Source organism: Crocodylus siamensis, chromosome 5 (genome assembly GCF_052110815.1).
Source record: "Crocodylus siamensis isolate JL-2025a chromosome 5, ASM5211081v1, whole genome shotgun sequence".
NCBI classification, from domain to species: Eukaryota; Metazoa; Chordata; order Crocodylia; family Crocodylidae; genus Crocodylus; species Crocodylus siamensis.
In genome coordinates, this window is record NC_143399.1 from 120420110 (window position 1) to 120437394 (window position 17285).

The window sequence follows — 17285 nt, forward strand, 5'->3', positions numbered from 1 at the left end:
GGGAGAGTCCCTGTTCCCCCAAGGACTACAAAGTTAACTAGGAATAACGGCCATAAGCTGGCTGAGAGTAGGTTCAGGCTAGACAGCAGGAGGCGCTACTTCACTGTCAGGGCAGGTGGGATCTGGAACCAACTTCCAAGGGAAGTGGTGCTCACTCCTACCCTGGGGGGTCTTCAGAAGGAGGCTAGATAGACACCTTGCCAGGGTTGTTTGACCCCAGCATCCTTTCCTGCCCATGGCAGGGGGTCAGACTTGATGATCTGCTCAGGTCCCTTCTGTCCCTGCCTACTATGAAACTCTGTGCCTGGATCAAGGAGAAGTACTAGGGAGTCTGATGGAAATGCTTCTAAGAAATATTTTTCTACACTATCGTATTAAAAACAGTGAAAATCACTGTAAAGATTCAGAGTAAATGTAAAGACTTAAGAAATAGAAGAATACTCCCAATGTAGTACCACAAAAATTACATTCTCCAAACACTACTGAAGGGCCAGGATGACATAAAAGCTTTGGATTTTTCTGAAGAAATAGCCACGTTTCTGGATTACTCCTTCTTAGTAATACTGCCCATATAAGGTCCAGAGTATAAACCTTGACATATGGATGTCTGGATGATTCTCAGAGAAAGTTAGAAGTTGCAGGTATGTATCTGCAGCAGCGCCAAAGTCACTTTAAAAAGAAATCAGGGTTAGCATTGTGTACAAAAGATTTAATGCAAACCCCACTTGGCCATTAGGTTGAAGCCTGTATATTGAGCACTCAGCTACTGCTAATCAATCTAGTGTTCAGGTTTGATTGAATTCAAACTTCAGTGGTTAAGACAATTATAATGGACTTCAGCTTCAATACTGACTTCTGATTCCTTCTTGCCAGGATGATGTCATACTTGAGCAGAGAGAGGTAGTTAGCTGCATTACTCCGAGGTCAGGCAGGAGGCAGGATAGATTTTCAGTTTAAGCTAAATCAGAGGATTAAAGCTATTGTAATCAGCAGCTTATGCTATGAAGGGACTGCAGGAATCAGAATGTCTAAAATGAATGGAGCTTTTTGTGTTCTAATTAGAAACTATTTTTGAAGCTCTGTTTTCTGCAATACTTCATCAGATGCTATGAAGGTAAGCTGCTGCTTTAAAAAGCTCATGTATCTCATGATTTAGTTTAGAAGGTGCAGATCTACTGTGCCTTCTGCTTGATGTCATACTTGTCTCATTACTTCATATTTACAATATTGCAGGAAGTGCCATGGAACAGCTTGGCAAGGCCACCGAGAACTGCTCATAAGGCCCTGGAAGGTGTTTTGTTTCTTGTTGCTGTAACGAGCTTCTTGACCATTTCTCTGAGTTACCATATGTTCTCACATATAACATGGCCCTGAATATAATGCACACCTTGGTTTTGAAAGGCAGAATGAAGAAAAATAATTTTTTTTTCAGAGTTATGGCTGCATAGAGGAGGGACAGAGCCTAATCTTCAGTTGACTCACCCTCCCTTTCCTTCTTAACAAACTGGAACCCCTAGCGGCTCCTGAAGATGACTGTATAGATCTATCGATCATCTTCATGGATAGATCTAGGATTTTGAGAAGAGCTAGAGTCTCCAAGGCTGTGCAATAGAAGAAGAGAAACCAGAAGCAGCTGGCAGACAGCAATATTGCCCTCAGCAAGGTTAGACTGATTAGTGGAACATCAAGACAAATAAAAAGGAAGGATGATCACCAACACCTCCGGAGTGAAGAACAGCAAGCCATTAAATCAGCTGACTTCCTGAGCTGCCTCAGCGGGAATGAAAGAAGAGTACTTCTATCCCCAGCAAAAAATCAGCTTCTCTGCTCAATACATGCACCCCAACATGGGGGCTGGCTAGGGGCAAGGTGCTTTTATATGTGAGAAAATACTGTAGTTTCCTTTTCCAAGAGACATTCCTTTTAGGAAAGAAGGTACAGCTGATATACTTACTCTTGAAACAGTTCCTCCAGAATTATTGAGAATGACAAAATGCTAGCAGTTCTTGTACCCCACACTTCCCCTGTGCATCTTGGGGTATCAGTGGCACTGCCAATAGACCCACGAAGATAGGCCGGCATCTGTAGAGTTAGGTGCTGTAGGAACATTATTTAAAATTCCTTTTGGTTTTATGATTTTGGGTCTAGACGTGAGACTCTCTCTCTTTCTCGGGAGGAAGAATTCTAGGGAAAGTGTGGCTTCAACATAGAGGAGAGGAAACAAAATGTAAAAGATGGTCAGAGGCTTTTCATTTTGGAACGATTCCTGAAGACAGTGCTTGGCCTGCTGTTGAAAGGTAAGGGCAGAGAGAGCCCTTTAGAATATTTCTAAATTAGAAATATTCCCTGTGAAAAAGCAAACTGGTAGATGGTCCTAGCTTCTTTGATTAAAAAAAAAATGTTGAAATGTATGGTCTTTGGAAGAATGGAAGATCAAAAGATGTTTTTTCTCCATAGAGATGCTCTGAACTTCCTGGTATGAATACCAGTAAACTGAGTGATGATTCATATAGGTTTCCTAGCAGGGGATAGTAACAGCAGCTCTGACTGAAACTACTTATGCTGTAGACTACCTCACACCACAGTGCTGAGCTCTGCACGGCAGATGTCAGGTTTCTTTCCTTCAGTCCACAACAGTTTCATCAGTGAAAGGGCAAAACACAAGTTCTGTCTTTGAAAATGCCCTTTGAAGTTGCTGTGGGGTTGGGAATGGCTACAAATAGCTGCCTCCTAAGAACTGAAGAAATCCATCAGCTGGAGAGGAACTGGAGGGTCCTGTCTCATAACCATATTTGCTGTTGACCTGGAGCAAGTGGGTGAAAGACAGCAAAGTCCTTTGTGGTAAGAGAGTAGAGAAACCTCTTGAACATAGCTGCTCTCTTTCCAGCAGTCGACAGAGGTGTGATGTATTGGTTTGGATTTTTGTATCCATGTGAGTGGGGAGACCTTAGAACATAGTTTCTCAACCTGTGGTACATGCACGAGACACATGCAGGGGGGATGCAACACTCTTGCCCTGTTTTCCTCTCAAAACCATGGCAAAACATTTGGTGTGCCGCATATTGTGCAGTGCTTTGAATTTCCTAGTAATAATTTGGTGAGCCGTGCTTTGCACAACACTGGGTTCAGCCCTCCTCGCTTTGGCCTACGTCACCTCTAGTCCAGGTACATACTTGAGTTGTGCACCCCTGGTATAAAAGGTGGCAACCCTATCCACACCAGATCAGACATCTGTCATATCACAGCCTTACATACACAGCCCTTCTTCCAACATAGAGTTTCATAGCTGGCACACATTAGTCTTTAAATTTAGAATCCCCTGGAAAATTAAGTGTTGGGGTACTTATTAACATTTTCAGAAGTTAGGGGGTACTCGCTACTTAAGAGGTTGAGAAACACTGCTTTAGGACATGCTGAAATCATAGAGCTGGGTTTGAAGGGACATGTCATCTAACCCTCTGTGTGAATTTATCAAAGTCATACCCTATCCAGTGCTTATTTTTTACCCACCTCTAGACCTTCTCTATTTTCTTTACATCCTTCTTAAAATGTGGAGCCCAGAACTGCACACACATTGTAGCTGAGGCCCAGCTAAGGCCGAGTGGTGCTCTTGCTTCCCATGTCTTACACCTAATACTCCTATTGATGCCATTTTTTACAACTGCATCACATTATTGATTCATGTTGAGTTTATGATCCACCGAAACCCTTTAATCCTTCTTAACAATGCTACCTTGCACAAATTATTTGTTTTTATATGGTGCATGTAGTTATTCTTCCCTAGACAATAATACCTTGCATTTGTCTGTGTTTTGCTTCATCCTGTTGTCTCTAGCCGCAGCTTTCCAATCTAACAAGAGCCTTTTGAATTTAAAATGTTTGTGATCTTCCCAGTTTCAAATCATCTTCATTTTGCCTAGGAAGCTCTATTTTGGCATCCAGATCATTAATAAATGTTAAGTAGTATGACCCAGTGTAGTCCTCTGTGGAATCCCACTCAAAATTTGAGTGCAGACCTGTGTCATCTGGCCAACTGGGCTGAAATTTGGCAGTGACTACTTTAGATCTGGGCCCATAGGTCCAGAAAATTGGCGGCAGGATAAGTGGCAGCAGTTCAACACACTGCCAGTTTTCCAGACCTGTGGGGAGCTCCATGGGCTCTGCGGGCTGCATCTGGGTTGCCCCTGATCGAGCCTGTATTTCTCCAGCTAACTTAGGAGAAAGTCATATGCATCTTTATCAAGAGCCTTCAAAAATGCAGAAGTTACAGAATTGACATCATTGCTGAAAGGAAGGGAATCTTGTCATGAAGGAAGGGTATTGAAAATGTTTTGCATAACTCTAATTGCCATTAACTGTAGAGCAATTAAACTCTGAAAGGCAGCTATGTGAAAATGGCACCTTCTCCTACAAGATCATACTCCTGTTGAACCTTTAGTCTATCTAGTGACTAAAGGTTTCCTCCCATCATAGCAACAGAATCTCAGATGCCACCAAAGTTGTTAAACTGGAACTGCTGGGCCAGATTCTACTCAGTTATACCAAGGGCAGCATTTGCCATTCAAATTTTACTGAAGATGTTACCTGCTGACTGTTGACTTTCAAATCTCAAGGTCACTTTGCAGGGCCAAATGGCTTTTCCAAGTTAGTTGCATTTAAAGTTTACTGCCTGTTAAAAGTGTCTGCTACTCTGTAGGCTTTGATATTTAAAAAAAAAAAAAAAAGCTTTATAAGTGCTACTTCAAAGAGATTCACTCAATCTAATAAGATCCGTACATGAATAGAGCCCCTTAAGGCTCAAATATAGACAGACATGCAGTGGCGATATGTAAGGGGTGCATGTGCTTCCCCACTTCGGTGACAGGCAGGGAGGCAGGTGGGAACATGAGATTGGCCACAGGGGGATCCCCCCCAACTAAGGTGGCACCAGTTGCGCATGGACATATGATACCAAGGTAAAAAAAAAGTCCAGGAAGAACTTAAGATCTATCAGCTGATTTGTGGCAACAGTTGTGTGTGCCCGATTCTAACCCGCAGCAAGTGGAAGATAAACTTGAAGTTAACTGCTGAATGAAACCACTACTTTCCCAGTTTAGGTTGCTTTTACTACAGGATAAACTGGATGCACTAACTGATTACTACAGATCAAATGACACATTGAAAGTCCCCCTGCCCCCCTCCCCCCCCCACCTTTAACTCTGGATAAATTGTTTCTTCTGTCCATGCCCACGGAGTACTTGTTCATGGAGAATCCAGCCTATTTTGGGACAAATTATTTGAATATTTCATATCAACAGGAAATGCTGTTATGCCTTGAGATAAAAATGGTGAAGAACAGTGCAATGGGCTTGCATTATAAAACATTCAGAGTATGAGTCTGTATGACACAATGCAGCACTTTTTGGAGATGCCTGAACTCACTCCCATCCTGGAAGTAGTTGAGTGGTCCCATCTATTCAAACTAGCCTAGCTAATATGAGACCTAGTGCAAGGCTGATCCAGAGATTGGACATGGAGATCAGGCCTGCAGCCCAGCAGCGCTGTGCACTGGATCCAGTGCCTGGAGCTGAATCAGCTCTGCATTGTTCTGTGCACAGCAGCACTAGGCCTGCATGTTACATAGAGTGTGGGTTAAGGGTCAGGCTTGTATCCCATGTGCGGTATGTGGCACCAGGCTGGCACATGCCACGTGCAATATGTAGATCTGGTCCAACACCTACCGGTGATACAGCAGGCTGGATAGAAGTTCTGTGGGCTAGATCTTTGAGACCGCACTGCTCTACGGCAGAATTGACACAAGTATACTTCTCCCTGCCCTCAAACTAAAGTTGGTATCAAATGCCATCTATACCTAGCCTTGCTGAACGCAAGGGCAGGGCACTCTGCCCTCACCAAGGTGATTTTACAAGTTCAAGGTTCACTAATTTGACAATTAAAACAGCCTGGTTTGAGTGATTATGAAAACCGAACAAACTTTAATGCTTGTTCTGTGCTGCTCTTTGCTAGCAGGTGGGTAGGAGAGGGAGGAAAGTGAGGCTCAGTTCTCTTTCCTGGCTGCACAGGGTGGAAAGGCATCTTCCCGCACATCTCTTGTAGCTGCCAGTAAGTCTGAATTCCAACTTTCCTCTACTTCATAGGAGTTCTGGTGAAAATAAGACTCCTGAATCTGGGGATGGGTCTGCTAACAGTTTCCAACCTAAGCAAAACTGCACATGCTGTTCCTTATAATGGAAAGAAAAGCAGCTTATGAACCAGGTCTGCAAACATATGCAACTATTTACAAGCATTAACTGCAACAATGCATTTCTTCCCTTTGGTCCTTCAAACATAAGATGCTTTAGCTTGTAGCTCTAATTTGAAGTTGCTTGTTTCTGCTTTAGCCTCTGATCCAATTTCATATTCATTACTCTAGTTGGCCTTTGTAACGTGCTCACTTTTCTTTATTGAAATAAGGTGTCACTTTCTTCTTTCCCATATGGGTTGACACTATTTCCATTCAGCAGCTGACTAAGCAACCACAGCCTAAACCTTTGATATAAGATCTGGCTTTTCATTGTAGTTGGTACCAAGGCTTCCTTCTCCCGAAATGTGAGAGGTATCCCCAGGCTGTAGCTTAGATACTGCCTCTGTAATAACCAGCTGGGTCTTTTCAACTTGCATACTTCATCATCCCGCTCAAAAGGATTATATTCTTTAAATCCAACCCCCTCCCCACAAAAAAAACTCCAAAACAAACAAAAAACCCCAGCCTTAACATCTATTTAGAAGTAAAACAATGAAACACAGGAAGACCTAGAGCCGCATTGCTACCTCTGTGGCTTTCCTGGTTTAAACCTTTAAAAAAAAAAAAAAAAAGGGTAACAATCACCAATTTACTCTTTCTATGCTGGTACACTTTCAAGTGTCCTACCACTGCTTGCATTCATTGTATAAAAAAAAGCACGTTACCAAAAAAGGTCCAGTTAGTTATCGGTAAGTCCTTACCACTGGTTACAGTGGTGGCACCAACAGCATCTCCACCCTGGAGTCTAACTCCACCAAGTGTCCATCTCACCTGTTTTACATGAACAACCCAAGACTATTTTAAACTATTACAGTTTCTTCACAAATCACAAGTCAGCAACGCAATAGGAATGAAGAATTAATACCACAATACTCATCAGTAATTAAGAATTTGTTGGATACACAAATTTGTGGTCATTTTTCTTTGAAAATGAGTGGATCGATAAAAAGGCCTTTCTAACCTCTTTTAATCTTCTGAAAGTTACCTAGTACTCAAGTTAAAAAAATAATGACAGTTCAATCTAACTCAAAGTAAAATGTGAAGCCCTTTTGTGAGATGTTAGCACATGTCCAAAGAGCGAAACAAGGATAAAAACTTTGAAGTTACCATGGTATTTTATTTACAGGTCACACAATACATCTTATATTACAAATGGCTTAAAGAAACAAACAGAAAAAATAAGCTGAAGTAACAGTTTTGGTATTCTGAATTAGGTTTTCTTGCACTAAAATAACTTCTGCAATAAAGGGTACTTAACTCGGTTAAGCACAAATTAGTTTAAGTCAGGCTGTATTCATTTAATTCGTAAATAGTAAACCAAGTTTTGATCTGAATAGGTTTCCTGGAATTTTTTTTTTCATGGTACACTTCATGAGTATGGAGAACAAATCAATGCTTCCTTTTTGTGGGGGAAATAAAAGAAGTATTATCAAATATTTCCCCATCTACATAAATTCATTCTGGGCCATTTCATCCTTAAATATAAAACAACTCGTCAAAAAGTGTGACTAAAGGGTTTTTTTCCTCTATTGGAAATGAAACTTAGGGCCAGATCTTGTACTTTGGGATATGATGGAATTTTCCCTTGATAAAAACCACAGGAAAGACCCTAGTTATCTAAGCTAGTTAATGTTTAAAAAAATACTTTTTTACTGAGCCTTTACAAATCTAAGTGATCTGTGTATAACATCTTCCTCAAAACTGGTACCAACTCCCGCTGCAAACACAACAAGAAAAGCAATTTCAGAGCATCGAGATTACATTAAGACTCCTTCCATTCCTGTTTAATTAGGCATCGTATGCCTATTATGGTGAGAGGAAATCATAATTAAACATGAAACAATGATTTAAGGAATGAGTACAGAAGTTGTTTTTAAAATCTATAATTAATCTTTCCAGCAATTATATTTGCACTCAAAACAAGTATCCCATTACATTTAATTCTCTGTTCTTTTTTCCTAGATCATGAATTTGGTTAATGTATCTTTTCCTGGGGTCAAAGCCATGTACTGCAGATGTTTTCAGTCACTGTCATATTAGCACCATGATGTTTAATTCTTTTCTTGTAACATTAACAAGAAAATTAATGAACTATTAAGCCTTCGGTATGTCGAAGGCCAAAATACTTTACTATTTTCTTCTGCATTGTAGAGCACTTACTTTTTGATGTCAGCTCCAATTCTTTCTAGTGGATCTTAGGTGCAGCATAGATGGTGTCAGCCACAGGGAAAAGGGAGCAAAGATAATAAAGCCACCTTTGTGTTGCCCATATTTTGAATGAACTGGGGGCTAGAATGGTTCCTGGAAGTTTATCTGACCAGTCCCAGGGGTTACTTTTTTTTTTCCCCACAGCCTGAGAACTGCCCAACAAGCTATTTCTCTGCCTGAAATCAGTGTGCACTAAGGAGACACTTCCTTCCATGCATTAAGTTTACTTGGAATCAGAGTAGGGCTGATTACACTCTCTGCACCACAGAAATCCTCTCAGGTCCTCACGATACACTTAGGGTGTTTGCACGCTGGCGAAGTGCCATATATAGGATGGAAGAGGGGGATGTCTCATCTCGATTTGATGTATGAGCATAATTCAGCCCCACCTCCAGATTACCTGTGCTGTAGGCTGCATGCTTTCAAACGTTAGGCCAACATTCTGTAAACTAAATCAGTAGAAAATCGTACGATGCACTCTCCAGCAACAACGTGTGAAGGAACTCACAGTTCTCAACAGGCCTGTTTCTGATCCATTTGGAAGTCAGCTTTTTAATCTTTTGTATTTATACATATTCAGTTAAGACTGACTTTTTTTTTTTAATAAGTTAGTGTTCTGTTAAATATTTTCAAGACTAAAATTAGTCAAGTGATTTCATATTAACATTCATTAAACATGCCAAAGTTTCAATGCAATTGTCACAATATTTCAGTCCTGACACTGCGGCACCACTATGTATGTACACAAAGGAGATAAGTGAAAGGAACATCTTGCTGGCTTAAATTTCCTTCCAAGTAGGAAGTGGCAATGATCTATGATCACTTCTTTAGATTTTGTTGTTAGATCATTTGTTCTTGTAATGTATTTTTTATTCTGACTTACCTGTTTGTTTGTTTTTTAAATGAAGTATCACCAGCATTTACTTTTTGGAAGTGTAGCAGCTTGGCATTTAATCATGCATTTCCATCCCTGACAGTTGATCAAGGGATTTGAAAGCGTTTTGCCTGACTTTATTAAAAATCATAGATTTTGTTTCTATCTGAGAACGGTGGGATTTTTTTGTTTAACGAGCAAGTTGTAGCTGACACTGTCCTGTCTTAAGACACTAATAAAACTATTTTCTCTTGATTTTACAGGGGAAATGACAAAACTAAGATGTGCGTACAAGAAAAACTGTCCAAACAGAGTGTCATTATATAAAGTGTTTAATTTTTGAACACAGGCTACTCAGGTCACAAATATTTCTTTTCAGTTTAGGCAGCAGAATTCTCCAGTGAGGGCAACTTAGATAACTGGCAGATTTACAGGGATATCTTAAGCAACCAGACTCACCATTTTTCCTATGCAGATGCTCAATTGCTACCTAGTTAGGTAAGCTTTTTCCCCCCAGCACACTACAATGCAGTAATTAGGCATAAATTAGAATCAGAGTATTAAATAAGACAACTTTGGCTTCTATTTTTGAAAATCCAAAAAGTCACTGACAAGACTACATTTGCAATAGCCTAAGTAGAAATTTTACTTTTTAAAAAGTAATAATTAAACACGCAGTTACATAATGTACTGACTTATCAACTGGATAATCAGTTGGAAAATTGTTTCCAATATGGGCTTTTAAACATTCGTAAGTACATGCAAAATAGTCGTACCTTTCTCTCTGCAGAAGAGAGAGCGCTGTTCTCAGAGAAAAAACATGCTGGAATCTCTAATATGAGAACTGGAGCAGTGGTTTCTGGTAGCAATTTCAGCTACAGTCACTATCTGCTGTTCAAAGAGATCCAACTCAAGTATTAAAATGATCAAAGGAATAGCCGAATATAAAAGGGGTTAGTTGGCACCATCACAATTTACAGAGAACACGACCCAATATAAAAAATTTGCTGCTGTATTAAATACTGGTCATTTACATTTGGTTACTTTCTGTAATGCTTCTAAATATGTGGTAAGAGAAGACAGTGTCAGCTTTTCACACAGAATTAATTAATTGCTGCTGTTGACATTTAAAAAGAAAAATTAATATTTCTGTCTTAAAAAAAAATCTAACACCCAACAGGGCAATATAATACAGAGCCGAAATGGCAGGACAACTGGAATATTTATGCCTCTTGGGAAAGAGTGAGGTGAAGGAAATCATTTTTCCCTCACATTAGTGGTCAATGTGGGGACTTAATAAAATCAACATGGGGACTTATTTCAACAAGAGAAAACCAGGTAGCTACTAAGTGGTTGGTTCATCTGACGTAAATGACAAATGATATTTAAAATTATGGTCTACTGAAGTCTCCTATAACGATCAATATTTTTATGCAGTGTAACTATTTATATTTAGCATTATTCTTTGTTTCAAACCACAAAGTACTTTTAAGTAAAGGGGCAAACGTACAGGGAATTTTTGCAGACCTTAAGCTTACATGTCAAGGCACTTACCATTCAAGTAAAATAGTTTTCGTATAAACGTGTGGGAGATGGAGAGGATTATTTTACTAGGACATCCACTTTTTGAAAGGAAAGAAAAATAACATTGACCAATATTTATAAAATGGTTGCATCAAGAGAAAGGTTGTGTTTTATTATCTGAAATGAGCACAAAGTACACCTTCCACAATAACACTGAAAGCAGTGCAAAGACTGACAGTGACCTTTGACTAAAGGTAGTTCTGTAAAAAGAAAAATACCAAATAAATCAGTGCCCTGCTTTGATTGTTGTAAAATTTTTTTTACATAAAAGTTGGTCCAAACTTACAAAAAAAGCACAAATGTGCATAGTTCAGAAGTTCTGAAAGAGTGCCATAAAAAGCTGATGTCCCTAAATTTAGCATCCACTTAAAACTGCCAAAATACAAAATAAAATTCAGAACTAGAATCTGTGACCATGTACAATCAATTTATCTAGTATTCAGACAGCATGAGTTTTAAGCATTTTTTTTAAATTTTCCTACTGTATGCAAGACCCTTTTCCACATAAAAATAAAGCTGTTGAATTAACATTATTCAAGTCTGTTGGACTGCTGCTTTAAACGGCAGCTAGAAAAAAAAGTCTTTCCAGATAAAAATGATGTGCCTGAGGAAAAACAGATACTCAATATGGTAATCCTCTGCCTCGCCCTCTGACTGTTGATGTGCTAATGTGTCCCCTGTATCCCTGGGAATACCCAGGTCCTTGGGCAGGAGAAGTCCAAGTTTGTCCATGCAGGTGACTAATGCCACTAGGGTTTTCCTGTAAATTACTTCCATAGCTATAGTTGTGCATCTTTGTGGGTAAAGAATGAGTACTCTCTGACCCTGTGGAAGTGTCACCACTGTTTCCCAGAACTGGGATAGGGCCATGGCTATATTCAAATCGATGATCCTTATCAGCACTAAATAGCATGGGACCAGTGTTGAGGTAAATGTCTCCATAACCAGTTACTGAGCTGGAAAACGGTTCTGAAAAGGCAGAAGATGGAGGTGCAGCCCCAGAGTGAGATGAAGCAGTACTGTAGTTATCCAAAGACTGAATATCTGAGTTTCCAATGTAGCTCCTCCTTTCCAATGCCCCAGACGATCCACTTCCTATTCCATCACTACTACTGTAATGGGCAGAAGAGAAGGAAGATGAGCCAAAGTTATCCTTGTAGTCTGGACCTGGTACATAGGAGTCTCTTGGCTGATAATCCACACTAGTTTTTACAGGCTCCTCATCTGTTGTCTGAGCCTGGTGCTGAGCCAGCAGTTGTAGGAGAGCTGCTTTCACTCCTGCATGAGGATCTGTTCCTGAAGAATTACCAATAGGCAAAAGCTGGTTCTCTGTCCGATAGTCAAGGTCTTCATCAGTGAGAGGTGGTGGTTCTGGTGGCTCAGGAGGACGTTGGTCTGGGGGCAAGATGCGAGGGCGCTCTTGTTCTGGCGTGCGGTTTAGAAGCCTCATCTCAGGCTGTCTAACCACATCATCTTGACCTAAATTGATTTGAAAGAAAGGAAGAGTCTTAGAAAGAATTCTGGATCTCCTAGTCAAAAAGCTCCAAGGCCAGAAGGGAAAGACCACTTGGCTAGAACACCTTACACTCTGCCACAACACTTAAAAGGAAATAAAGTTGAAGCACAGTCAAATTTAAAAGCAACTGGGGCAAGGTGCTTTAGAAAAACAAAGACCTGGTTTACCTCACCACCCAATTTAAATCAGAAATGGCACATGACCCTTAAATGCTATTCCAAGAAGTGCAGAAGAGTGGACAGAAAATGTGAACCAAAGCCCTTTGAGAGATAGGTTCTGGGAAACAGAAGGGCTTCTACCAAATGTAACAAGCAGATGTCATATCCTCTCTTGTTGCCATTGCAGGTCTATACCTTCTCTTTCCCTCCAAAAGAATCATAAAAAGAAGAAAAAGAAAAACAAAATGTACACAGGGTCAGACTATTAAATTGGGCCCTCTGCAACTTTACTTTTGTATTTGCAGCAGTTTTGTGCATGCAATAAAATTTTAAGTCAGACTTTATTTCAGTGCAATCTTTAAGCATTTTTAGTGAATTTGACTTAGGGTCTTTTCCTCCGTTATATGATTCTTCAGGCCAATAAGCAGCTTAAGGTTTTTTTCAAAAGCTAGCAACTCATTTAGTAAAGAAAGGTTCTGTTAAAAAACTAAACCAGAATACACATGGGGTCAAATTATAATCAAAACAATACCGTACCTTACAAAAGATTTGTGCAGCCTTGCCAGCACCATTTACCAACTGAACCAAAGGGAGGCAGTTACCTAATTCTATTTAACAAAACTTCTGACACGTGTGAGGAAGCTATAGCTAAATATTTGAGGTGTATGCAGTACTATGTCTGCAAACTGTCCCATTTTCACTTTGCAAATAGAATGTCCATAGATGCTGCTTGCTCAGTTAAAAACTTATTATTTGGGGTGGACCAGTTTTATTTCTGAAAACAAAAGTTTACCAAAAAAGTAAATGGGTGCATATGCCCTATTAAACCTTTCGGAGGAATTGTCTTTTGGTTTGTTTGAGGAGCATAAGCACAACGGGGCTGCAATTTTGACTGAGGAATCTAGGTGCTCCCAAAATAATGCTAATGAGAACACCAGAGTATTGGCACATCTGTCAGCAAAAAATTGTGGACACAATCAGCTTTCCAAGCGACAGATGGAAATGAAACCTCTTCGTTTCAACTACTTCACTTTCAACCCCATCCCTTCTGCATATGTTCTGTGCTTTTTAAGTTGGTACAATTATGCATCCCCAGGAATGTAAAGCATGTTAACTCCTATCCCCCAAACTAATCACATTTCCTTCTACTACCTATCGGCACGTAAGACTGTCAGTACCTGCAGAGGAATACAGTGATTTGATCAGATGTGGGTAAGCAGGAACTGGAGAGTCCATCTCATCCCGGTTACCAGAGACAGGAGTGCTGGGCTCTGGAGGCTGCCTGAGTTGCAATGACATTTCATTTCCTGATCCATTCTCTTTGTCTTCCAGTATAAGATCTTTCTGTTTTGTTTGCTGAGCCTTTATTAACTGAGACAACAGAACAGCAAATGCACTCTGCACAGCCGCCTGGGTAGCATCAGTCTCAACTTTAGGCTGATTCAGCTGAGCAGGTGGTACAGGAGGCTGAGTGACTGCTGGCTGTTTTAAAGACTCCTGGTCTGGTGGTGGTGGTGGCAGCTGTTCAGACTGTTTTTCACCTGCTGCTAGAATTCCAGCAGGAAGGTTTAATTTATTTAGTTGCTGCTGAGTCTCTGGGTTTACTTTAATATTCAACGCTTGGGCAAATTGTGCCAAATTAACACTTGTTTTAGACTGTAGCAAATTTAGTAAGATTGCCACTTCGTTCTGGTTTAACTGCTGTCCAGTGCTTGTTTTCACTAAAAAGAAAAACAAACAAACCAACAAGGTTAGAACTTATCTAGAATATCAGACTTTGGTGACTCCAGATCCTGATTAATCTACCAGGGCTGCTACAATTGGCAAAGTACGGTTTTCTGACAACACAGAAATGGAATGTTTTTACAAATTAATTGCATTTGGAGGAGCATTTATAGGAAATGGGATAGCATGATCCAATACTGAGAAAATGGCTTAAAGGGGGTTGCATACGCGCATACACACACGCATGCACACACACAAAAAACGAACAGATGAAAACCATCAGGTTTGAGCTCAATTTCCACAATACAATTAAGCTGGGGCTTAAGGCCACCTGTTCCAGGCAGCTGTAAGATTTCCAGTTCCTACAAAATTTCCTATCTTTGACATATTACATCCCTTTGTGAAAAACTGGCCATCTGCAAAACACATTTCCAGTCATATCCTCTCCCATCCATATGCTGAATTTATATTTTGACACCTGCTAAAGTGACCAGGCTCTAATTGACCAAAAGCTAATAGCATACAAGCAAACTGAAAAAGAAAACAAGAGTTGAATGGATAAAGTTAGTCATGAACATGAGACTAGGAGTAGCAGGCAAACAGTTTTGTGAACATAAACTGTCTTCATTATTTTTTAATAAAAAATAGGGAGTTTATTTGCCACGAGTTAAAGGAAAGTGTGAAGAAGCAAGGAAGTCAGAACATGCAGATGCAGGGGGGTTATCAGTGAACACGTGCTTTTAAAACTTCAGAGCAATGTGTCATTAACTGATGTTAGAGGCGGCAGGCACAAATTTGAATATTAGCAGCAAGGCAATGACTCAGAAGCTAGGAAAAAAGTTACGTTAAAAGTGATACCGAATTTTGCGTTCTGAGACCTATGAATTTAAAAGAACCAGGACACACCTAGAGTCTTCTCGAGCTGAAAATGTGCGGTATGGATGAAGCAGGATCCCTTTTTCATGGCTTACTGATTACGTCACTCAAAAAAGACTTAAGCAGAAAAAAATGGCTCCATATTACACACAGGTACTAACACTGCAGCTGCTAACAGGGAATGCCACAAAATTCAGTGCATCCTGATTACAGATCTGCCAGTTATGCAGACATAAAAAAGGGCCTGGGATACAAACTGATTTATTTAAAAGACATTTGAACTTCTAATGCAGCAAACGGCTTAATATCTTCCTATTATAAACTTTTTTATCTGTCAAGCCAACGTACAGCTCTCAAACATGAAACTAAAGGAATCTCAATGCTTTTCATGATACCCAACAATGGTTTGAGCAGTCAGAGTGTTTAGATTGTTAGTAAGGGAAGTTAAAAGCTGGGGGCACAAAGAGGGCACAGTTGGGAGCGTAATGTTGCAGAATTAAATCATCCTGAGTGTTGGCGTGCACTGTGGTGCTAGGAGTTGGAACGCAGTGAAAACAGGCAGTTCGGAAACACTGACATTTTAATTGGCAACACAACAAGCTACCCCCTCAGATTCTTTGCACATTCTCTTGATGTGTTAAATCAGCCATGTAACAAATATCAGGTCTGTTACTGATTGATTACATGGGATTTGAATTATGGCTTAAGGACTAGGAAGAGATGATTTTCCCTGGAATCCAAATTTGAAATGTGCAGGAAATATTGACAATAGGCCGAGGAGGATAACTGCTGTATTAGTGTGCCTAGCCAAAATGTTTGTTTGAAGATTCCTCTGAAACAATCTGCATCCTGGGAAACTGTAGCAGTTTCTACTTAAATAATTTCAGTGAGTCCCACATAAATATGTTAAGATAAGAAATACAATGACAGGGGTTCCTATTAGAACCTAAATATCAGCAATTAATCCAGGATAAATATTCTTTCTGCCCCAAATGAGAGATGTGAATGCTTGGTGCGCAGTCACAAGTGCAGCCATTTAAATAGTGCATTCATGTCCAGGTCTTTAGTTCAGGCAGTTTTATATACTTCTGATATGTTTGCTCATCAGCATTTTTCCACAGCTTAAGAGAAGAACGTACATCAAAAATGTTCACCATTACACTTTCTGCTCTACTACATATTCTTGACCTTTTTGTATACTTATGTGTGTGCAAAGAGCAACACGGGACTGAATGATTAATTTTTGCATTAGTTAGTTAATTCATTTGATATGTGCCATTAATACTGTATTAGTAATGATTAATGCAACTAATACTCTGTTCAGTGGCCACCTGTTATAACAACATAAAGAAAATAACTACCGCCACTGGGACCCTTAACAAGTTTCTCTATAATATTTGACATTTTGTGGGAAAATTTTTCAGGGCTAAGCAAAGCAAAGTTTAAAAGTCTTGCCAAGATTTCCAGCTGAAGTGGAAGAAGTGGCAGAATCCCACAGCTGTTTTAGAGGGAAACAGGATGAACAGCAGCAAGTAGTAAAAAACTTCACCAGTCAAAAACTGAATTACTGCATCACTTCATAATGTACTTGAAGCCCCTGGTCTTCTGTTAAATTGAGAGTTGATTTGGGGCAACTGTCTATCCAAACAGAATATCCATTTATTGTCTTTCAATTCTTGGACTTCCCACTTCAGTAACATTGTATACTAGCTTGGAGCATCAAAAGCTTGTTTTGAACCTTACATGCTTGTTTCTTTGTTAACTGTGCATTGGGCTTAGCTGCACTCTTTGTTATGATGTACCGTGTCTGTCCTTCAGCATGCACACTAAAAATGTGTGTGGCCAAAAGCAGATGCCAGAGTACAAACACTTGCAGGAGACTAGTACTTTACCCTTCTGATTATTGTTTGCAAATCAGCATTTTCTTTTTGTTAGTTTACAAGCCACCGAGCAAGACACTTGAGGTTTGGTTTTCACTTTCGTGGCTGAAGGTCATGAAGACCACAGAAGTACTTCTCTAGTTTTTGCCACTGTATTAGGATTTCTCTCATTAGCTAGTAT

The 17285-nt window shown here is 39.9% G+C and overlaps 2 protein-coding genes across 4 annotated transcripts in view; one reads left to right on the top strand and one right to left on the bottom strand.

The window, feature by feature from the left end:
• The window catches only part of MPLKIP (M-phase specific PLK1 interacting protein), a 55886-nt gene that overhangs the window by 30531 nt on the left and 8070 nt on the right, over positions 1–17285 (top strand). The gene's annotated exons all lie outside the window — the stretch shown is intronic.
• The window catches only part of CDK13 (cyclin dependent kinase 13), a 74692-nt gene continuing 64786 nt past the window's right edge, over positions 7380–17285 (bottom strand). For all 3 annotated transcript variants that reach the window (XM_090050070.1, XM_090050068.1, XM_090050069.1), the window contains 2 exons: positions 13802–14344; positions 7380–12428 (listed from right to left, as the gene is read on the bottom strand). In XM_090050070.1, the coding sequence (XP_089906196.1) occupies positions 11572–12428; positions 13802–14344 (1400 nt within the window). In that variant the 3' untranslated portion in view covers positions 7380–11571. The remainder of the gene's footprint in view (positions 12429–13801; positions 14345–17285) is intronic.